The sequence below is a fragment of the Parus major genome, chromosome 1, assembly GCF_001522545.3.
Source record: "Parus major isolate Abel chromosome 1, Parus_major1.1, whole genome shotgun sequence".
NCBI lineage: Eukaryota > Metazoa > Chordata > Aves > Passeriformes > Paridae > Parus > Parus major.
In genome coordinates, this window is record NC_031768.1 from 113,744,877 (window position 1) to 113,768,627 (window position 23,751).

A 23,751-nucleotide genomic window follows, 5' to 3' on the forward strand; every position below is an offset into this window, starting at 1 on the left:
TCACGGAGCGGGGCTGCCACCCCGTCCGTGCTCCCCTCCTCGCAGGTGTCACCCCGTCCCCTTGGAGCGCATCGATGTCACCCTTTCTTCACGACCGCTGTGGAAAGGGGGGTGTCACCCTGTCCTGTTGTTGCCGCAGGCGATGTCGCGATGTCCCTGCACCCCTCGTAGCCCGGAGTGGGGACAGCGAGCGGTGGCACAGCCCCGTGCCCGTCCTGGCGGCCACCACCGCCCCCGGGCCGCCTGGCAGCGCTTCCCAGCCGCTCTAAAAGCCAGCTTTGTGTTTTACAGCCAGGCCCTCGCTTGGCACACGATTTTAATTAGAGTCTGGTTACACGGCTCGGCAGATGTGGAATGTATTTCTTAGCCCAGGTGGAATAAATCTATTGCCATAAAAACCAACCCCCCCCTGTTATTAAATTCTCCCTTCTAAATAGCCCAGTATTGAGATGCACAGCCCCCCGCCCCCCCCCCCCCCCCCCCGCTCCCCCTCAATGCAAACCCTTTTCTAAGTGCTTAATGACCTTTAATTTTATTATATTCCCTGCCCGTATGGAACCGGCTTCTGGTCCTGGCACAGGTTCCCGGCTACCGGCCCCTGTGCAAGGGGTGCAGGGACTGGCCAGCCCCATGGCCGGGGAGTTCGGGGCTGTCCTTTGCTGAGCAGCAAAGCTTAGCTCAGGGACCGTGGTGTGGTCCCCGGTGGGACGTGCCCACAGTCCCCAGGGACAGGGCCGACAGTCCCGTGCCCACAGTGCCGACAGGGACGTGCCCGGGGACTGGTCCCCGCAGTTTGGGGAGCTGCTGTGGGGGCAGCCCAGGGACAGCCCTGCCCTTGGCAGGGTCCCTTGATGTCCCAGGAGATGCGCAGAGGGTCTGGCTCGGTGCCAAGGCCCGAGGCGACGGGGTGACATCGCCGGGATGTCACCAGAGCTCCAGCCCTCGCTGGAAAGGGGCTAAACGAGGGGCCCGACCCAGCCGGGGCTGGGGCACTGCACCCCTTTCCCCAGGGAATTCCGCAGGGTGCAGCCCGAGGAAGGCGAGCCTGCTCACCTACACTTCCTTCCATCAGTCTGAGCAGCGCCTGGACCAGTGGTTGGCAACTTCAAAACTCACTACAGCAGGAAAAAAACACCCAGGAGGCAGCATCTGCTTCCCAAGATCCCATCGCTCCCAGCAGGGACCGCGGGCTGGAGAAGGGAGCAGACTCTGCCCTGCTGGCACTGAAGCAAGGACTGGAGCCCAGGTCAAACCTGGAGAGCTTTGTGACCCATCACAACCCTCTGTTGAGCCTCTCAAAAAGCTCCAGAAACAAAAACTGAAACAATCAAGGAGAGGGGGAAAAAGAGGAGGACATGGGACAGGAGCATGCACGGAATCCATCCATAGGATCACTGGGATGTCATTTCCCACAAGTCTTCCAGGGACATCCCCCCCTGCACCATTCCTAACCACGATGTTTGAAGAACAAAATCCCAGGGATTTTTGCTTGCAAGAGGTTCCTCCTCCCTCCCTGTACCTTGGGGAAAGGGAATAAGACCACAGGCCCTGCAAGCAGCAGAGCCTGAGCCCTCCCCACCAATTCCCAGCTGGGAGACTTGGCTATGGGCTCCCCCAGGACTTTTCCCCCAGCTGGCCTCTCCTCTGGCCCGCTGGCTGGGAATTTGCAACCACTTCTGTGCCAAGGAGCTGCAGATGACGTTATCCCTCCTCCCCAGACCAGGTGTGGGGAGCACGGCTGCTCCCGGGAGTGCAGAGTGCCGGGGGATGAGGGACCATCCCCACCACGGACAGTGACCCCCAGGCTTGGGGAGAGCATCACCCAAGGCTTGTCTTGGAGCCCCGTGCAGGGATCAGGCTACTCTGCTGCTGGAATCTCCAGGGGAAAGAGCCAGAGCTGAGCTATGTCCCACCTCTCAGCATTCCTGCACGTGCAACCCACCATCTGTTTGTCCCAGGAGACAGCAACAAATCCCTTGGGGTGAGCCCGCAGCCAAGGCAACCCAGCCATACCCATCCCAACCTGCACATGTGCTGCCTGCCCAAGGAAGAGAGGGAAAGCCCAGCTTTTGTGTCAGGGGAAAATGATCTCACAGAGGAAATGACCAACTAGAAAGGGTTAAAGTGCCGTTTCAAAGGCAAAACCTTCCTCAAAATCCTTTTGGATTAATTAGGGTTAACCCTGGCCTTGCCAACCTGAAGGACAAAATTCCTCAGATACCAGTGTGTCCCAGTTTGCATCAGAGCTGCTCAGACCTGCAGGGCAAGAGGTTCCCAAAGGTACCAAATGCCTTTTTGGGCATCATGGTCAGCTTTGGGCCAGCATTTGGTGGGGCTGATCCAGAAATGCAACACTTTCTTATTAGCAGGTCAACACCATCTGGAGTGCTTGTCCTGGGAATTTTGGGAGTCTGTCCCAGGCTGGGAGTTGCTTAGATGAAGGGCCAGATTATATTAATCTCTATTATTATAATCTCTAAATTATATTAATCTCTAATCTACCTTCTTTTGTTCCTTTTGGTGATTCACCTTCAGCTCCAAGGGCCAATAATCCATCCTGGGAGGGCAGCAAAGCACTTCGCAGTTTTTCCTGGAAGTCTTTTGGCCCAGGTGGTGACACTGACACCATGCCACGCCCGTGGGCACGTTTTGAAAGCCTCCATCCCTTGTGGAACTTCCAGGTCTTCCTGACCTCCAGGGAAAGGTCGTGGAGGGAAGGACAATGTGCAGCTCTGCTCTGTGTCTGTCCGGGGCCATTCCAGATTCCCTCTCTCCTCTCGGGAGGAGCCCACACCGGTGTCTGCGTAACTTTCTTGGGACGTGCTAAAAGCAGCTTGGAAGGGGATCAATATTTCCATTAATTTTTCAGTGCTGATCTTCCTGCCACAGAACAGGAGCCGGAAGCCTGACAGGGTCTGGAGGAGCCCCTGTGGGTCCCTCTGCAGCCCCATGCCAAATCCTGCTTGCAAACTTCTCCCTCAGGCAGTCCTCAGTGAGCAAAACTCCCCTTTCCCAGGTTTTCCTGTGAAAACTGTGGTCTGCAGCACTCAGCACCAAGCTAAAAGCAAATGTAGAGACAGATAGGGTAAAAAAAAAAATTCAAACCCCTAAATTGGGCCTGTTTGGATGGACTCTGACATTGCAGGTGGTGATGGGAAGGCACTTGCCTTTATTTCCCATCTAGAAAGTTTTCTTGGAGTCCTGCCTGTCCATCCCTCTTTGGACCTGTGGGTTTAATACCTTGTGCTTCCCCTTGCCTGGAGGCTGGAGGCTGGATTGCTGAGGTTATCCTGGAGTTTATCCCTGCGTGGGGCTCTGTTCCAGGGACGTGTATGTGTGTTTGTGTGGGGGGAGTGTGTGTGTGTGTGTGTGTGTGTGTGTCTGTTTGGGGGTCTGGTGCCACAGGGCACAGCCAGTGGCTGGGGAAACTGGCAGTCCTCACCTCACCCACTCAAACTCAGCCCCTAGAGCTGGAAGATGTGCACCTAGAGCAGGGTGCAACTCATGTGGCCAAGCTGTTTTTCTAACCCTGCTCCTTCCAGGGCCACCACCTTCCACTTGGGGACCCCAGTCTCAGAGGAGCTGGGCTGGGTTGATGTTTGCTCTGCAGCCCCTGTCCCTGTGTCTGATGGGTCCATCCGGAGGATTTGCATTGTCTGTGCAGCTGGGAGGCAAAAAGAGGTGTCTGGGCCAAGCAATCCTTCTGACTTCATTTTCAACTGCTTGCAAAGCCCCTGATCAGACGACCCAGATGGTGCTAAATGGCCATGAAGAACCATTAGACAGTGGGTTATTGTCGTGCTCGTTGAGTTAGATAATTGTGATGGGCCTGAACTAATTAATTTGTGCCCCAAAAAGTAGCACTGAATCATGGTCTTTTGGCAACACTGGTGAGAAGGACTTGTAAGCAGTTTCCTTTGGATTTATCCAGCCTGTACAAACGGGGATCTCTGCCGGAGCCACACACTTCCATGGCCAAAACACAGGAGAGTAAGAAAAACCACCCAGGTGGTCAGTAGGAGGCAGGAAAAGTGGATCCCTCCCTCATCCCACAGAGCAGGTTTGTGCCTACCTCCCCTCTGGAATGTCCACATTTGGGAATGGGCAAAGGCCAGGCATCCTGCTGGGGGAAAGGGCCTCTGGGGCTGCGTTCGTGCCACGCCGGTCACATTCCCTCCATCCCTCCTCTGGATGGCTCCAGCTGCGATCTCCAAGGATTTCCCCGTTTTTCTCATCACCCCTTTCTCAGCACCCATCTTCCAGGAAGCCAGGGGCTTTTTCCAGTGTCCAGATAGTCCTGACTTGCTGGCAAAGCTTCTCTCTGCAGGGATTTCTTTGTTTCCTGATCCTGGGGGTGTCAAACTTTGACAAAGCTGGAGACAGGCAAATGTGATCCCATTTCCCCAGCAGAGCTTGGACAACCTGCCAGATTAGGTACATCCTGAGCTGCTCCCGCATCCAAAAAGGTGAAGGAACGGGAGAAAGGAGTGATTACAGACACATTTCTATGTGAGAAGAGACAGGAAATATTACGACTGTTTAGTCTGGAGAGGAGACAGGTCTGTGGTGGCATGAGAACAGCCTGTGAGCCCTGCAGCATCGACAATCCTCTGGTTTCTCCATTTCTCATCCTGAAAAAAGAAAAGGATGTGCAGAAGAGAGTGGATGTGGAGGAAACGTTCGCCCAGCAAGGTACATGTGTCTCTATGCAGAGCTTTTAAGAGAAATCCTATCCTTTTGGGGAGAAATCCCTCCCTTTGACTGGGGGAAGGTGATATTAGAACACACAACCCAATTCACTGGGAGATGCCTAAAAATTGGAACCATCTCCAGGGCTGTGGGCTCCATACAGGATATTTGGAGCAACAGCAAACCCTCTTGTGTGTGGCATGGCACCGGTGACACAGGGACACCCCAGGCTGAGCAGTACCCATCACCAGCACCAGCTCTCCCCCATCCCTGTGGGGAGCAGGACTCTGGAGAACACAGCCAGGAGGTGTTGGCTTCCCCACAGGACAGGGGGTGCACACGGAGGTGAAAGTGGATATTCTGCGTGACCAAAAACCCAATGAAATGGAAAACAGCAGAGGCCAAGGAAGTTGAGTATAGCTGGCAATTATGGAGACATATAGTTTGGAGAAGTGTTTTGACTAACCTGATAATACAGCATGAAATAGCACGACTCTGACGTAAAAAAGACCTACGACCCCAGAGGTAGAGCCAAAATTTTGATGGTGACTTGTGATCCGTCCCAGAGCACACAGCCACGGGCTAATTCTGACTGGATGGGACCCCAGGAGGTCCTTGCTCCAACCTCTGTCTCCAAGCAGGGGTAACTTTGAAGTTACATCAGGTTGTTCAGGGTTGTGTCTGGGAGAAGGCTGGGTTTCTCCAAGGATGGGATGCCCCTCTCTTCCTTGGTCCCAGTTCCAGCATTTCTGAAGGGGAAAACGTTTTTGGCATCTCTTCCAGCTGAAGCAGGTCCATCCAGTCCCTTCCTGCCTGGTACTAGGGACCCAAACCGGTGCCCAGATGCTCTCTGCAGAGACCAAAGGTGTCTCAGCACAAGCTGGACCAGCCATGAGAGACCTGGTGCACTTACTGTGCTCCAAACAGGTCACGGCAGGAGGACAGAGCATTGCAGGAGTGCTGGCAGGACACACAGGTCCCAGAGAAGCAGCAGCAGGAGCTCTGAGTCCTGCAGAAGCAGCAGCAGTGGAATCACAACATCTCCCTGGGGACTGGGAAGTGACACAGCAACGCCCCAGGCAGGGATTGCTGAAACTGATACTCTGAACAGACTGAAATTCCCTCAGTGTCACTTCAGCCCTCGTGCATGAGCCCTTCTTGCAGGGCTGATGTCCCTCAGTCTGGGCTGATGCCTGAGGCTATGCCAGGCTCTCTCAGACAGCACATTTGATGTCGATGTCACACAGGCTGGATTTGGGTGTTTGCTGGGAGTTTTTTCCTCTCAGGACATCAGGCTGCCTCCAGGGGACAGCATCAAGACCCTTGATGCTCCTCCAGCTTGGTGGTGACTTTCTGCTCATGGTTTTACCCACATCAGCAAAGGCCCAAGCTGGCTGAGGCACCTGATGCCCTGTGGCTGTTCAGGAGGAGCCTGTCCAGAGCAGGGGGCATCAGCCAGGTTGTGCAGAGAGGTGGAGAGCTCAGTTTTTTCCTAAAACCATCCATCATTTGACTTACCACAGAATCACTGAAGTTGGAAAGAACCTTTAAGATCAATGAGTCCAAACGTGCAGCCAGCACTGCCAAGGCTACCACTGGCCTGTGTCCCCAAGTGCCACATCCACATGGCTTTTAAATCTCTCCAGGAATGGGGACTCCACCACTGGCCGGGGCATCTGTGCTACAGCTGGGCAACCTTTTAGGGGAAGAAATTTCCCCCAACATCCAACCTGAACCTCCCCTAGCACAGCTTAAGGGCACAGCTTAAGGCACAGCTTTTCTTTGTCCTGTCTCTTGTCTTCTGGGAGCAGAGCCCGACCCCACCTGGCTGCCCCCTCCTGTCAGGGGGTTGGAGAGGCTGAAAAGCTCTTTTCCAACCCAAACAATCCCACCATCTCTTCAGCCACAAGCTGAGGTTGCTCCTCGCTCACAGATGTGCGAAGGCAGCCTGCGCTGGGAGGGATGGAAGGTGCCAGGGCACGGTGTGAGCTCTGCCCCCGAATCAACCCCGTGTTCCCAGCTCGGGGTCTCTCCGGGCTGATGCCTGCGCAGGGACGGACGCAGGGAGCAGGAGCAGGGCGAGGAAGGCGATGCCACCGACGGCGAAGCGCTGCCTCCTGCCCCGGGGCTGCTGATCCCATTAAAAGGGTTAATCCCGGCCGTGCCCCTCGGGGAGGGCTGGCTCCTGGCGAGGCTGGCCAGCGCTGACAGCCCTCGGGGATTGCTGGCTGCCCACAGCTCCGTCCAGCCTGTCCCTGAGCCCCGGCACAGCCCCGCGTCCCCGGAGCCTCGGCACCGCGGTCCCTCACAGCCCTGGGACACCGCTGACACCGGCGAGCCGAGGGGAAGCTTTTCCCATGTGCCATCCCTCTGCTCTGGGACAGGCCAGCAGAGCTGAGGGTGCCAGGGGAGCGTGGAAGAGCCACATCACACGAAGGGCATTTTTGGAGAGCAGGGTGAGGCAGCTCTGCGGTCACTTGAGACCCGTGGTGCTCTCTAGGAGTGCAATGTGCCACACTCTGGGCTGGGATCACTCAGGGCCACCACATCCATAGAATGAGGATGACTGAATTGCCCTCTGGTCCCATCCAGCCCAACCATTCTCCCAGCCCTGCCAAGGTCACCTCTATCCCATGTCTCCAAGTGCCCCATCCACACAGCTTTAAATCCACCCAGGGATGGGTGGAGCAGCTGTCCCAGGGCTGGACAACCTTTTGGGGAAGGAATATCCCCTAACAGCCAACCTGAACCTCCTCGGGTGCCTTGTTCCCTGGGAGAAGAGCCCGATCCCATGTGGGTCCCTCTGTTACTGCTCACCAAGGGGCTTCTCCTGGCCCCGGAGCATCCAGCAGCATCCAGCACCCCCCTGGACATGGCAGAGGGGTTTTGTGTGTAAGGCACTCAGCTGGGTTGCACCCAAGAGGTCTGGCTGTGTCTGGGCTTAGTGTCCACGGTCCCAGGAGAGCCTGTATGGGCTCAGCACCCTGCAGATACTTGCAGGAAACCTCAGCCAGACCAGGCAGTGCAGAATTCCTGCTGATTTCCTTCCAGCTTTTCTACAAACCCACCGGGGCAGCTTCATTCCAACGCCTCCACTTCTGGTAAATGAGCACAAATTGGCCCTTGGCTCAGCTCCAATTAGATCACACAAGGGCCAGCTAATTAGGCTGACAAGTGAGGGGTCAGGCTGTGCCCGAGGACTGGCAGCATCCTCCCTGCCCGCATGCAGCTACAGCCATGCAGGTGGCTGTGGGGCAGGGAGGTGGCTTGGCCCCTCTCCCTTCTCCTCACTCCATGGGGAGCCCCCCTAATGCCCAAACCTCACTGGGACTTTCTCCTGGATGAACTTAGGCAGCTCAGCCCCGTTGTGTGGCCCTGGTGAGCAGTGCCAGCTCAGGGCCCAAGCCCCAAGCTCTGTTTTCAGCCCAGAGCCGTGAGCAGACCACAAGCAGATGGGAAGGGGTGATCCCTTACGGATGAGCAAAGCATCTGCGGGATGTCTCTGCATCCCAGCCCTGAGGATGTTGCCTGAGTGAGTGCAAGCGAACCAGACCCCACCAGGGTTCCTGAGCTTTAACACAGACCCTACAGGGAAAGGAGAAACCAGTACAGGAAGCTGAATCAAGAAGACTTTTAATCAGATTTGTCAGACAGAGTTGGATCTCCAAATAAATAGATGTATCAAAACAGTAAAACAAGAATCCAGGGATAAATATATGTACCAAAACAACCTGAAAATCCCCCAAAGCTGTTTCCAAACAAGGGGGAAGGTGATGCTGCTGCACGCCCTCCTCCCCGTGCTGCAGAAACGATCCTGTTTGCCCTTTGGGAGATGCGCCTCCTGTGAATACAGCCCCATAGATATTATATAGGATAGATATAAATATATAGCACAATAAATGCTGAGTAGCGACCTTAGTGCAGTGTTCAGGGTCTCAGACCCTGCCAGCAGGTGGGTCCTCCCAAAACCTACATTTTCAAGTGACCTGCAAAGAAGGGAAAAGAATCGTCCCAGCTGGAAGAGAGGAGATTTTTCAAAAAACACCCCTTGGAGGGCACCCAGCCAAAGAAACCCCTTTGCAGATCCCAGGGGCTCCAAGGAAGGAATGAGAGATGATTTCTCTTTCTTTGCAGGTCATCTTTCCACCAGCAGCTGGCAGGAAGCAGAACAGTGGTGTTCCACTTTGCTGCGCACTCCTGATGCTCCTCAGGAACACTGGGGTGTCCAGGATGGATCCCACCTCCTTGTGTTGCACCAGGTCTCACCCCTCCGCCGTCTCTCCCTCCTCCCTCTGCTCATCCAACATCTTTGGGATAGTGGGAGGTGGTGGCCAGCCTCCTGCACTGTCCTGCTGGAGAGAGGTGCCTACACGACTGTGGCTCTGACGCCGATGGATTGGGATCGTTCTCTGGAGTTGCTGGAATTTCCACTAGTGTAACCTGTATTGCAGTGCCAGTCTATTTAATAATGCAGCTCTGGAGTTCATATATATGTGTATGTGTGTCTGTGTGTAGATAAATCAATAGTTAGAGGAAAGTTCTTTGCTTTACAAGCTCTTTGTTTCCTTCTCTGGGCTTTCTGTCATCCTCAGCTCAGATGTCTGGGCTCGGAAGATGTTCCAGTGACCTGGATGAGCAAAGACAGACGTGTTAGCAGCAGCCTTGGAGCAGGAAAGCATGAGGATTCTCCTGTGTGTAGCACCCTGGGCACTGGAGGATGCCCAAGGACCTCTCTGCAGGAGAGGTCTGCCCGCAACACTGGCCGTGCTCACAGCAGCTCATCCATCATCCCAGCTCCAGGTTTGTAATCTTGTGGTTAAAATGGTGCTTGGAGGGGCTCTTACTCTTGCAGTGCAATTAATGTCACAATCAATGGCACTCCCATGGCTTTTTCAGGAAAACACTTGCACAGCCTGAAAAGAAAAGGGGCTCAGACTGACACAGGGATAAATCTCCCTCTCCACCTCTTTAAAGGGTGCTTTGACATGTTGTTAGGTCCATGTCCTCCCCAGCGTGTCTGAGATTTGGGCTGACTTTCTGCCTCTGAGGGGAAGAAGCATTATGCTTATCTTCTGTCTCAATCTCAGAAAGCCAAAATTTCAGTTTCATGGGCAATGGACAAGTATGGTTCTCTCCTCCCTTCTGTCAGCCCCACTTGTTTGGGGTGGGTTGCTCAAAACCCCCCATTTCTATTCAATTTTTTACTGCTGCCTCAGCCTTGGGTCTTCATTCAGTAGCCTATGGTAGGAGGAAATCCTGCAGCAGAAGAAGGAGGAGGAGGAATCCCTCTGAATCCCCCAAGGAGCTGCAGACTCCCAGCAAATCAAACGTTGAGCTGCAAAGCCCCCCCCACCCCAAACCAGGACAAAGTGTCCCAATCCCTCTCCTTGCTCCCCAGAAAATCCCTGGTGTGCAGGAGGTGGCTGGAGGTGCTTTCCCTCCAGGTGTTCTCTTTCCTCAGTGCAATCCCAGCAAGCATTATGCAGCCCCAATGTCAGTGCTCCAGGGGTGGAGGGAATATTTTCTAGCTGAATTAATCTTCTGCTGTGAAGAAATCATCAGTCAGAGCTTTCCTAGAACTTGCAGCTGCAGCAGTGGGATGGTTTCACAACAGGGTTATCTGTCAGGGAAAACTAAGGCAAGAAGAAGGAGGCACATACCAGAGACTCCACCAGGGTGTGAAGCCGAGCCTGGGACTGCAAAATCCCCCCAGGTTTGGTCAAAAGATGCTGTCTTAAATGAATTGGGGGTGAAAATAGCCCCCAGCATGCCTGGGAGTGCTGCTGTGCATGGGCAGCAGCGCTGCTCCGAGAGCCCCCGCAGCCCATGGGGGCTGAGCACTGTTGGCATGGCTCTGATCCCAACCTGCCCCACTAAACTCCAGCCCAGCCCGGCCAGGAGTCATCCAGCAGGAAACAGCGTGGAAACTTCGCTCCACACAGGCACTCCCAGCATGTGCACCGGCGTTCCTGCTCTTTGTCATGCTTACCGGACCATCCAGAATGCTTCTTAAAAAATATTTCAACAGTTTCTTTTTTTTATAATCCCTTGCACCATTTTTTCCCCCCCTCCCCACATGCTCCCAGGAGCATCAGATGGATTAGATATAAAAATCAAACGGTTTTACGGGCTCTGGAGAGACAAAACCTCTGGATTTCACAAGAGTGCATCCACTTTTAGAAAGCTGGCTGCCCTTTCCAATACCATAAAGTGAAAATGTGGCTGTTAACCAGGAGTGTTGCGTATGGGCCTGAAGACAGGTCAGCCCCAGCCCAGCTACACTTGCACAAGTGTTTTCCCTACGGTTCAGCTCCCCACGCCATGCTGGGATTTACACAGCCTTTTTGGAAGAGCAGGAAATCAGGAGGTGGTTTGGGGCGGGGAGTGCTGGAGGAGTGAGGAAATGGGATTTTTCTCTCCCTACCTTCGTTTGTCCTAGTGATCAGCCTGAAGTTTTGTGCTTCTTGCTTGAATTCCTGTTTGCTGATCTTCTTGGTCTGGATCAGATGGAATATTCCTGCAGAGGGGGACACAGGGCATCAGTTTCTGCAGTGCCCAGTTCGAGGCTCACACAGGTTTGGATTCTCTGTCCCCTTCTGTCTGCCCCGGGGTCCTGGTTTGGTGCAGGACCTGCTGCCAGAGCCTGGTGGGAGCTGGGAATGAATCCAGGGCTGGCCAAGGCCAGGAGACATCTCATTTAAGCATCAGATTAGATATTAGGAGGAAATTCTTCCCTGTGAGGGTGGCAAGGCCCTGGCCAGGTTGCCCAGAGAAGCTGTGCCCAGAGAAGCCCTGAAAGTGTTCAAGGCGAGGCTGAAGCAACCTGGTCTAGTGGAAGGAGTCCTGTCCACAGCAGGGGTGTGGAATGGGGCAGGCTTGAAGCTCCCTTCCAACCCAAACCTTTCTAAAATTCTATGGTTCAATGAAAACACAGTAACTGCTTGTTAAATCAGGATGTTCCACCATGAAGCAGCTGAAAGCAATAGCATTTTGTTGCTCCTGGAAGCATCTTGCCCTGCAGGAATTCCAATCTCCCCTAAAACCATGAAAGAAATAAAGGTGAGAGCAAGGGGATGCTGGGATCCCCGTCCCCTCTGCTCGCTCTGAAACACCTACGTTCCCCGACTGCAGAGACCCCTCCATGCTCAGATGATTTCCTCTCCTGGAAGCAGACAGGGACCAACGTTTTCTATCTCTTCATCAGCAGCGCTGAAATTGCTCCAGGACAGGAAAAAACAGAAGTGACCTCGGCAGAGATGGATATTTCTGCCCCTGCCAGCATTGTCCCCTCAGTAGAGGTGCCTGACTCAGATGTTTGACCCATGCTAACCAGAACCTGCATTTAGCAATGAAAGTGGCCTTCCTGTGGGATTAGGGGTTGTGATATTCCTACTCTCCCACAAAGCATGACAAACCAGGCAGGTATGCCTGGAATATCCTTCCCCACCTCTCACTCAGGCTCCCAGAGCATCCAGCCACTTGCTGCCAGCAGATGTGAGAGGCAACGTGGTCCCCCTTATTTGGTTAAGAGACTTTCCCTGATTCCCAGCAGCAATTACACATACAAAGAGTATGTAATGAAGGGGAACTGCCTCACAATCCAGATCAATGAGATGTTATCAACTGTGGAAAATTAGTACAGGAAGTCAACAGCATAGCGAGAAATAGATGGATACTTGGACCATTAATTAGTCCTTTCAGGGGGCTGGGTAAGGAGGTCCTACCAGTAACAAAGAAGATACCGGATGGAGATAATAAAACTGTTATTGACGCAAGAAAAGCACAAGTGTTCAATAAATTCTTCTGCTCTATACTTAGAAAGGAGCAGGAGGGTGTGCTTACAGTCCCTGGGGCTGATGAAGCACTTTCCAGCACATTAGTAACCAAGAGGATATTTTAAACAAGACCTACAAGAGATAAACATCTTTTAATCATCCGGCCTAGATAATGCTCCCAAGAGCTCTCCGAGAGCTGGCTGAGACCTCTGGCCGCCCGGGATGGTCATTCCTGACACATGCCAGGGTCTGGAGAGCAGAGGAGGAGCGCAGGCCACACTCCAGCGGGAATGAGGATAGCACAAGTTAAGAACAATTTGCCAGTGGAGAGGCAGGATGGATGGAGCTGGCACAGGGCAGTGCCATTTCCTGGCAAGCACATCCCATCTAGCAGGCAGGAGCATTCCTGGCAGCATTTGGAGTGAGCAGATGGAGTGAGCTGCTGGGGCTCTTGGGCACCTACCACCGCTTTTGCTGCTTTAAGGGGGGGTTTGTACAAAAGAGGGGGATGGGCTTCTCAACAGGGCCCATAGCGAGAGGACACCAGGTCAAAAACATCAGAAAGTCAGTTTTCAAAACTGGTGATGTCCAGACCCCTAAAAAGATGGGGAAGCCCTAGGTGAAACTCTTCTGGAGGCCAGTTGTGCGCTACCAGCCAGCCAGGTAAAACTTTTGGCTGGGAGCTGGTGCTGGTTTCTCCTCCCCACTCCTGCTTTGTGGAGGAAACCGTCCTGGCCCAGAAATAGATGAGGCCACGTAGGTATCATGAGCCCATACAAAGGCAGATGGATGAGATCCAGGTGTGACTTGCAGCCTCTTTACTCCACACACGCTGCTCTGTTGGTAGAGTGATGGACCATGGAGAGGTGGAATCCATATGTGAGTGAGCTCATGCTCTTTCCCAATAATAACACTTCACTCTGCCAAGCAAAAGAGCTGTGTTGGCCTCAGGGACAAGGGCCTCCCCTGTCCCTGGCTGGCAGAGCTTGGGAGCTCCATGCAGACGTGAAGCTTTTGGCCTCGGAAGATGCTGAGAAGGTTTGGGTACTGCCCCGTGCCAAGGAGCGAGGGGAGGAAGCGGCGGGGCCCAGACAGCCCGGGCTCAGAGCTGTCCTCAGCTACAAGGTGCCATTGTGAGGGAGGCCCCACTGAGGCGGGGGAACACGGGCAGGGGGGCACCCTGGAGGACGGAAGAAGGCAGGGGCAGGATGGAAACATGGTGGTGACCAGGGCTCCATCTCTGGAGCTAATTTCTCAGACTGCTATCCATGTGTGCCCAGTCTCAGCAGCTGGCTGACGTCTCTCTAGAGAGCGGTGTGAAATGTGGACACGCCAGGAGACCAGAATGGCTCCACATGTCCAGCAGACAGAGGTCGAGGGTCACCGTATCCATAGAAAAGATACAACCAACCTCAAGCGCTCAACTCTTTTGGGGGTCGAGTATGTGCAATGGAAACTCAGGAATGGGGCACTGGGATGCTTCCCTGGGCTGCAGAGAAACAAAGCACAAATACCTACTGGGTGTCTCTGGACTCCTTCTAAGAGCAAAGCTGGAGGTGTGGGGAGAGAGTGAGAAAGATCGATGCCGTTTGACAGCGTATTTGCCGTGCTTTGACCTCTGGAGGACACACCAACAGCAGCATCCAAATCCACCCATCTGAAAAGTGGGCTGGGGACAAGTCATCCCCCTTGTGTGCATCTTTGCGGCAGCTTCCAAGCTGTAGGTGGACTGGGGTGTAAAAAAAGAGCAAAAGCAAAACCACAGAGTGGCCAGAACGATTTTTTGGTTTGTCTTCCATGTGCATTTGTCATGAGAGCAGGAAGGTTTGGAGGAGCAGCTCCAAGGCCCTTGTCTTCCTTGCCTGAGTGCTGTGCCTTCAGATGGCGTTGCATCTTACGGTGAGGTTAGTGGGGCCAAAAGTGGTTTCCAGCCCCTGGTCTGCATGGAATGCAGAGAAAGAGTGTGAAGTGGGGGAGTCAGAAAAGCCAGCCTGCTGTCAGCAGGTTTTGATTCACCACACAAGGGGTGGAGCACCTCGAGAAGAGCCAGAAAAATTGAACAAAGCTTGGAAAGCGTCAGGTTTCCACACACACCTCCTGCTCTGCTGGCTGCTTTCATAATGGTGCTCACCTTTAATCAGCTTCCAGTTGTAGATTTCCACCTCTTCTGCCAGCTCCTTCTCGATTGCCATGGTCCTGAGGATCTCCTTGGAGGCCTCCGAGCGTGGCGGCACGAACGTGTACACCAGGACACGGCTGGGGCTCCTGCTGCACCGGGGGGTGGCGAGTCCATCTGTGGGTTTGACTCTGGTTTCTGAGCAGAAACAAGGATAGAGTTCATCAGATGGGGGCAGGAAGGACCATCTCAGCATTCAGCTCACGGAGAAGGCATCTTGTTGGCTTTGGTGCCACGTGGCACAGCCTTGTCTGTCTCATGATCCCATCCCCAGCTCCAGGACCAGCAGCAATGGAGAGATTAATAAAGGATGTGTGGACCTCCTCATTCTCATGTTTTTCGTTCCCCACCCCTGTCCCCAGCAGCCCCTGCGCCAGCAGGGATGGGGAAAGGGGATTTTGTCCATCTGGATCCCACATATTCTCTGCAGTGACCTTGATGCCACCATGGCCACAAAGCACGGGCTGGATTCCCCACTTCCCATCTCGTTCCTGCTGGGAGAGGAACATCAGGGGAGTAAAGGGATGAGCCCACAGCAGGGGAGCCTGGGCTGTCTGGGAAGTGTGCCCGGCTCAGCCCCACAGGTGGGCACAGCACCAGCCCCAGCACCCTCCCCACATGGGGTGCCACCACAAGGACATCCACACTGGGTCCTACGTGACTTTTTCAGCATTCTTGGTAAAGAAGAGCTGCTAATTTTTCCTTTTTTTCTTTTTTTTTTTTTTTTTTTTTTAATGTATCTGGAGTAATTAAGAATCCCCTGTGGTTTTGGAAGGAGATTTATTGCCTTTGGTTGTGGTCCTTGGAGCGCAGAGGAGCCCAGCTCTGCTGAATTTAGCCTTGTTCTCCCAGTCAGTTTGGATGCTGAAACTTTTTGCACTACTTGAAAGAAAGTTTGGCTATAAATAGATGCCTGGGGTTTATTTTAGTAAGACAGTCACTTTAGGCCTGATTCTTCTCTCCCCCAGGCTTTCTGGGGTGGTCCTGAGCTCTTCTTCTCTGAGAGGGGATGGAAATCCCAGCTTAAAGGGCAGCAAAGCTTTTCAGCAACCAGAGGACAGGCGCTCAGTTCCGCAGTTCAGTGTGAGGCAGAGGGGATGAGCACAGCCCAGCACCCTCACCTGTCCCACTGCAGGGTCAGGGATCAGGTAAACCTCTGTCCCACAGCCTTAAACTGCACCTGCTCCAGGGCATTCACAGAAGCGTGGAGTTGTTAAAGCTGGAAAAGCCCTTTAAGATCATGGAGTCTGTGATTAAAGCTTTGCCTGCACAGCGGGAAAGGAACCCCTGGAATTCCACAGGGATTTAACAACCAAGGAGCTTTCACACCGGAGCCACTCGGTTGCCCACAGCAGCGAGGAGGAGGAGCAGGGACACAGAGGTCGTGGTCACCAGCTCTGCCCACAGCAGTGTCTCCCCATCCAAACAGCACTTCACAGCAATCCCCAGGATCGGGCTCCCTTTAGCAAAACCACTTAGCATTCCTAAGCTACTGGGTACAAAGGAGGAGGATAAGGACAGTCACAGAAAGCACCTGGAAAAAGAACCTGGGCAAAGCCTCCACACGGTGAAGGAAAGAACAAGGATGTAACTTGGCTGAGCAATGGGGGTGTGTGTGTGATCTCTATCTGTGAGAACTGGAAAGTGGGAACAAAATCATTTTGGCTCCATCAGGGTGTTTAATTGGAAAAAAAATGAAGTCTGAACAGCAGACAAGATCCAAGCAGGGAAAGTTGTCAGATTTAAACCAGAGAGACCCACTGGAGTGGGAATGTAAGACTGGAAGGGTTCTGCTCAGTCATTACATCCCATTCCCACCAGGCACCACATCATAAATCCTGCTCATAAACATATCAAAAACCTTATTAAAACAGGCTGAGCTTCTGCCCTTCGCTCCCCTGGGGAGGCCATCTCAGAACCTCTCCACTCAGGGGCTGGAAAACCTTGAAAATCTCAGCTCAAATGACTTTGCAGCCATTCTCAAACATGGCCATGCCCTTTGGATCCATCCTGGGTGGAACCCCTCCACAGAAACCCCTGGAAGATGCGGATCAGAGGGGATCATGCAGAACCTGCACCTGCAGCCAGGCTTAAAGACACCTTTAGTCTCACTAGGGAAGCAGTGGGTGGTCCATCAGCTGAGCATCTCCTGATAAATGTCAGTACAGAGAGGTATCATGCACAAAACATTCTCCAGGGTGAACAGCAGGAGATGTCCCACCCTGCCACAACCTTGCCAGGTCTGTGGCTTAAGGCAAACAGCTTTCCAAAGACCAGGGAGCTGAGAGACCCAAAACACACTGAACTGAAAAGGAAAAGAGGTCTTCTCCACCACGGAATGGCAGAATCATCAAATTTGGAGAAGACTTTTGAGATCATTAAGTCAAACTGTTCCCCCAGCGCTGCCAAGGCACCACTGGCCCACGTCCCCAAGTGCCACAGAGCTTTTAAATGTCTCTGGGGATGGGGACCCACCACTGCCGTGGGCAGAGCTGGACAACCCTTTGGGGGAAGAAATTTTCCGTAACATCCAGTCCAAGCTTCCCCTGGCCCAGCCTGAGGCCGTTCCCTCTCCTCCTGTCCCTGTTCCCTGGGAGCAAAGCCCAACCCCCCCGCTATCCCCTCCTGGCAGGGAGTTGTGCAGAGCCAGAAGGGCCCCCTGAGCCTCCTTTTCTCCAGGCTGAGCCCCTTTCCCAGCTCCCTCAGCCTCTCCTGGAGCTAAAGCCCCTTTCCATGTCCCAGCCCAGTTCTACCTGGACCACCCTAAAACCTGTTCAGCCTCCACTTCCAGAGATGGAGCACTCCAATTCCAACAAACCGTGAGCACCAGAAACAACCACTCTCCTGGGAAGTGTCCTCGCTCCTCCCTTCACACCTACACCTCAGCTGCCACAATTTAACCCTCTGGTTTTTGTCCCACCTGGAGGTTTGGAGAACAGATTGTGTGTCCTCTCCCCTGAAAACACCTTCCATCTGAGCATTCTCAGCGTGTCCTGCCTCAAGTGTCTTTCTCCAGACTTCATCCTCCCAACAAGACGGAACCTTTTGGGGGTCAGGGCATCTTCCTTACCTTGGGAAAGTCCTGCTGCCCTCCAAGAGAAGCCAACCCTTCCATCAGTGCTTGCCCTTCTGAACCTGTCTGGTGTGAATTCTAGCCACCAGCAATCTGAATCCCTACACATCTGTCAGCCTGAGGTTTTAAACCAAGGATAGGGAAGGAAGGGGAAGGCAGCTGCAGGAGCAGGTGGGATCCCACCTACCTGGACATATTTTACAGCATTTCCCATCTACTTTTTCTGGATATTCACACGGATACTCCTTAGGGCATGTGATCTTCTGGCAGTCCTGGACGCCGTCCCTGCACGTGCAGAGGATGCAGGGCAGGAGGCCATAGAGGCGGAAGACGGGATGCCACACTTCCCCATGGGAGTAGGTCTTCCCATTGTAAACACAAGCTGGAGGAGAGAGAAGAGAACAGCTTGTGGAAATAAATCCTCCTCCTCATCTTCGTAAAACCAGTGGAGTCAGTGCCTCAAACGTGGGTACTCCTGCTGTGTGGAGGAACGAGGGCCTCCAGCAGCAGCGGGCACTGGGCTGTCACAGCCACCACACCCAGAAGCTGCCATGGGACAGCGGCACCAGGTGCCAGGAGATGGCTCTGCTGGCTTTGACCACCCTGGTGGGGACAGGGGCAGGTGTGGGCAGGACCTCACCTGCCTCCCAACTCCTGGAAGCCCAGGGTCCCTCCGAGGCTGTCGCAGGAATGAAGCACAGTGAAGAGTGCCACCTGCTGACTCCTCCATGGAAATTTCTGGAGGTTCCAAAATTTCCTCCAGGCCTTCATCTCCAAGGACTGGAAAGAACCCTTCCAAAGGCACAATAGTGGGAGAGCCGCCAAGAGGAGAAAGGACCTGTTCTTCCCCGCTTTGGATCAAGGGGCTTGACTCCTCATCTCACTTTCCCACTCTCACCTCCAGGAGGAACACCTGGGACAGCACTGGGTCTCACCCAGCACTTGCACATAGTTAACAAGGAGGAATATCCTGTCCCTCTGTCCATATGTCCTGGAAGGTCCATATGGATTCTTCCAGGTGAGCTCCTTCCTTCCCAAGTCCCAGAACTCCAAAACATTCCAAGCACCAGTCTTCTTCCAACCCATTTTGGAAAGAGGTAGATTCAAGCAGTCAGGAGACTGTGGGCATGAGAACTGAGATACCTGGTTGAGGATGGCCATGGAAGAGAGGGGAGAAGGACTTGCTGGTGGAAACCTGCCATGGAATCAGATTTCCTGAAGAGTTCCAAGCTCTGGAGAAGCCACTTTAAGCCACATACAGGCTGCCTGGCCTCTGCATCCCTTACCTTTCTTGTGCTTCTCTTTCAAGACGATCTTCACAGTGGTGCCACCTGTTCCTTTGGGTTTGAAGCTTCTAGGAATTAACTCCAAGGAAGAGCTGAGAACAGTGGACACAGTGGCTCCAGGCGGCTTCCTCCCTATCACCTCTCCCAAGCACTGGTCTTGTGAGTGTCTCTGTGGGCAGCCAGAGAAAAGAGGGGATTCAGACTCCAGCAGTTGAGCTGCTCTCACTCCAAAGCATACTGGAAAAAGCCATGCAGTGTCCTTCATGGCTTCCATCAGGAGTGGAAGGGGCAGAGACCACAGGGATAAGCAAAGACCCACAAGCCATATAAATCACAGAAATACTAAGGTTGGAAAATTCCTCTGAGATCTGGAGCCTGACCATTCCCTCAGCGCTGCCAAGGCCACCATGTCCCCAGGTGCCACATCCACATCACCACTGCCCTGCTGGGGAACTGTACCAGTGCTGGACCGACTCTTTGGGAGAAGAAGCTTCCCTAATATCCAACCTGAACCTCCTCTGGCACAGCTTGAGGCCATTCCCTCTCCTCCTGTCCCTGTTCCCTGGGAACAGGGTCTGACCCCAACCCAGTTGTCCCCTCCTGTCAGGGAGTTGTGCAGAGCCAGAAGGGCCCCCTGAGCCTCCTTTTCCCCAGGCTGAGCCCCTTTCCCAGATCCCTCAGCCTCTCCTGGGGCTCCAGTCCCTTCCCCATCTTGCTGCTGCCACCACCCAGGGTGTGCTGAGCAGTCAGTGTCAGTGCCCCACACTGATGTCCTCCTCATGTGGGTCACCCTCGCTGGGGCAGCACCTTTCCCTAGCCAAGCTCAACCCAATGCCCTCAGAGAAGCATGTGAGATCCTACATCCCTAAAACACACAGGGAAAGGGCTGGTCTTTCCTAGATGGGAAAATGAGGACTGGCATCCGTGTGGCTCAGATGGGATCAGAAAGGTGAGGATGGGCCATATCCTGCTCTCTCACCTGGTAGACACCAGGGCAGTCGGCATGGGGCTGCCAGCCAGCAGGACTGAAATGCCAGGAACATCCCAGGAACATCCCAGGCTTCCAAGAGCAGAGTGCTGGGACAAGACACGCAGCACAAAGGGTCCCCTTGTGTCTATTTTGGAGGTTTTATAGGTGGTGGAGCAGTATGGAAAAGGGGCAGAGCCAGAAGCTAAGTGACCTAATCCCACAGACCTGGCATGGGCTGCCCAGCTGCGAAATGTCACTGTGAAGGAACCCTCAGCAGCCAAGGAGTCACTTTTTCCTTGCTGGGGCTGCTGATTCAAACAGCCTGGGGAGGGCAGAGTGGTGGCCAGCTCCAGCACTGCCCTCTTGGTGGGAGGCAGGACACCTTGATGCCCAAGGGGAGAGGAGACACCTTCTCCTGAAGGAAGAACCCTCTCAACAGAGATCTGGGCATCTGACTCGATGGACAAGGGTCAAGCCTGGCTGCTGGTCACCTCTGGGTCTGCTCTGACAATGTCCTTGCAGATGCTGGTCAGCAAGGAGAAATGTCCCAGATTTCAAGCTCCTGCAGGTCTTTTGCTCTTCCAAAGATGTCATAGAATCATAGAATCTGAATAATTCAGGTTGGAAAAATGCTCTGAGGTCATCAAGTGCAACCCTTTACCTGACACTGCCAGCTCCACCGCTAAACCGTGTCCCATGGTGTGGGAGAATAGAAGAGTCTTTCTCTGGTGACCTGAGGTCTCACCTAGGCTGATATCTCTCAGCTAGATTCAATTCCACGGCACAGTTCACCTGCAAGTCAGGTGTCCATGGTTCTGCTGTGTGGACTCCTAGAGCTGCTGGGGGCGATTTCTTTGTAGAGGACATTGTGCAAGGGCATCCTGTGAGCTGTTCAGGGGGCTGTGCTAGAAGCAAGAAGCGGAGTTTTAAAATGCAAATGTCACGTACAACACCTCTGTTTAGCTGCAGTGGTTCCTCTTCCGTGGACTTCTCAAAGGAGCCATCTGCAAGGGAAAAACATGGTCCAGGAATACTGCAGGGCTGAATGGAGGTTCACTCTCTGAGCCTGGAAGCAGCTCTCCTCCATGTGCTGGCCTGCCTGGGAGCCTGGAGAGACAGGAGCTTTGCACATGCAATTCATATCACCCAAGGAAAACCCAAACCCTCAACTTTTGCTTCCTGGTGAAACCAAGAGATAGCAAGTGGCCTGATTTATAGCCCAGGCTTCCAAAATCCTGTAAAGTGGATTGAAATGGCTCCTGCTGTCAGGTGGCAACCAGCTGTAGTCTCCCAGCCCTGCGTCCCAGCCTCATTACCTTTGCAGACCTGGCAGCAGGAATCCGGCACAGTTAAGGGGGAGGAGCACAGCAGCTCGGGGCAGGTCACCAAGCCACAGTAAATCTGGCCTTCCTAGGAGGGCAGGAGGAAAAAAACATTGTCAACATTAGGAAGAGCTCTATGTCCCACATGTAGGGCTCCTAGCACCTCAAACTACAGGTTTACCATAAATCACTGGGAAGAAATTCTTCCCAGTGAGGGTGGGGAGGCCCTGAGAGCCAGAGAAACTGTGGCTGCCCCATCCCTGAAAGTGTCCAAGGCCAGCTTGGGCAGGGCATGGAGTCACCTAGGATAGTGGAAGGTGTCCCTGCCCAGGTGGGACTGAAGGAGTTTTAAGGTCCCTTCCAACCCAAACCATTCCAGGATTTTATGAGTCCATGATCAAAAGCCCCCTGATAGCCCATCTTCCACCACCACCAATCAAAATATCATTGTTGTAGTGATTCAAGCTGAAAACCACAGGTCGAGGCCAGCCTTGACCTTTGTGCATCCCAGTGCTGCCTAACTCAGTGGATTTGCACCAGTTTGTTGCAGGAACAAGTTTTTGTTACTTTGCTAAAGGGTAAAAAAGGATGTTCAGCAGCCAGATGTTGACAGCAAGGTCATCTTCTCCATGCAGCAATTTTCTCTGGAGTACCCACAAGCTCCCAGTCAACCAAGAGCAAGAGGCCAGCCAAGGATGTCCTTAGAAAACCAAACCACAGCTGTCTAGTCTTCCATCAGGAAGCCAAACCAATGTGTGAGGAACATGAAGAGGATGAGGGAAGTTTGGTGGGGGATAGGATCTGGCGGAGGTCACTGCATACCAAATCCTGCTCTCCACTCGGGGCTCCAGACCTGCCTCTCCCTTCCTTCTCCTTTTGCCCAGCAGCTCACAGCAGTGAGCAGTGAGCTGCCCCAGGCAGGAAATAGCCAGTGTAGTAAAAAGGATTTATCCCAGAGGCTCTGGTCTTGGGGCAGTTTTCAGAGGGTCAGACCAGCTGTTCACGCAGCTGTTCTAGCAGCTGACAACATCAGACACAGCCTGGGGAGATCCCCCCATTGAAGGCTCCACAGCCAGCCCTTTATTTTGCCCTTTGTATCCAAGGCATTACCCTGACAAATAAACAGAGCCTGAGTGACAGCCGAGAGGGACATGGAGCTCCACGGGCTCCTGGGGACAGTGGCAGATGACCACATGCAGCTGGATTAGAGAGCTCCTTCCCAGTGTTTCCCACAATCCAGCTGGGATTCCCTAAGAGAGGAACCAGCCTCAAAAGCTGCACAATTTCTACATGTCAGTTATTCCTCTTGTCACCCAGCTCTGAGGTGGGTACACGCCTCAGAGGCTCAGACCAGCTATTCCAGGATCACAGATACTTCACTGTCCAGCATCAACTGATGCAACCCCTGTGTGTGTGCTCTTGGCATGACAGAGGGTTTGGGCTCTCTTGCCCCTTTTTCATTTCCTGGCCAAACTTGGTCCCACCCTTTGCTGAAAGCAAAGCACAGAGTGGTGAGATCTGGCTCCATCTGAGGGCTTTGAAGGACACATGGTGAAAGCCACACCTGTACCCATGTCATTTTTCATGGCAGAGGTAGCAGTGGGAATGAGCAGTGCCCTACCATGTCCAAGTACAGTGTCAGCACTTTCAATCCCCTTTCCTCACTCCATCTCAAGGAAGAGGAGCTGCTCCATGTATCTCCCAATGCTTGGCTCCTGGCACTCCACACGCCTTCCTATTGCCGCTGGTCAGGCTGCCCCACACCTCCCAGCTCCCAAGCAAGGTGTCAGAACTCAGATTTTGATGATTTTCAAAGGATCACGACCCATGGGAAAGGGCTGGCAGAGCAGAGCCAAGCCCTGTCTCAAGGCATTACTGGAAGCTCATGGAGAAGGAACATCCCAAAGGAGCAGTGGGTGCTGGAGGAGCAATTCATCACTGGGATGCACACTGAGGGCATCCTGGCCAGGCTGCAAAGGACAGGGCTTGGAGCAGCCTGGTCTGGTGAGAAGTGTCCCCACCCACGGCAGGAGATGGAACCAGAAAAGCTTTAATGTCCCTTCCAACCTAAGCTATTTTCTGAATCTGTGGATCGCAGGAGCACCTGAATCCCAGGCCCTGGCACCTCGTGTCCGTGCTGCGTTGGGAAGCACCAGGAAGGAGCTCACACTGAGCTCCCCCAGGCTCCCTGGCTACCAAGCCCACTGGCTCTGCAGCCAGCACAGACAGAAGGGCTCCTGGATGCACACAAAGCCTCAGTGGGGCAGCTGGGATAGCTGGATGCTGCTGCCCTGGAGCACTGCGGTGCTCTGTGAGGACAGGGCTCTCCCACTGCCCACCCCACACTGCCCCATTGTGGCCCACCCAGACCTGGCCCCGGTGATCTCCAGTAAACCTTCTGCACTGATAAACCATCCCCCCAGAGATAAACCATCCCCCCGGGGATAAACCATCCCCCCC

General features: G+C 53.7%; 1 protein-coding gene across 1 annotated transcript in view; it reads right to left on the minus strand.

Annotated features, from left to right (window-relative positions):
* Positions 1-9,132: 9,132 nt before the first annotated feature.
* Positions 9,133-23,751, minus strand: part of CHRDL2 (chordin like 2) — a 25,018-nt gene continuing 10,399 nt past the window's right edge. Inside the window, exons 7-13 of the mRNA XM_033515367.1 lie at positions 21,286-21,379; positions 20,918-20,973; positions 19,000-19,168; positions 17,901-18,095; positions 14,596-14,778; positions 11,114-11,206; positions 9,133-9,316 (exon numbers count right to left, since the gene is read on the minus strand). Coding sequence (XP_033371258.1) covers positions 9,237-9,316; positions 11,114-11,206; positions 14,596-14,778; positions 17,901-18,095; positions 19,000-19,168; positions 20,918-20,973; positions 21,286-21,379 — 870 coding nt within the window. The 3' untranslated portion in view covers positions 9,133-9,236. The remainder of the gene's footprint in view (positions 9,317-11,113; positions 11,207-14,595; positions 14,779-17,900; positions 18,096-18,999; positions 19,169-20,917; positions 20,974-21,285; positions 21,380-23,751) is intronic.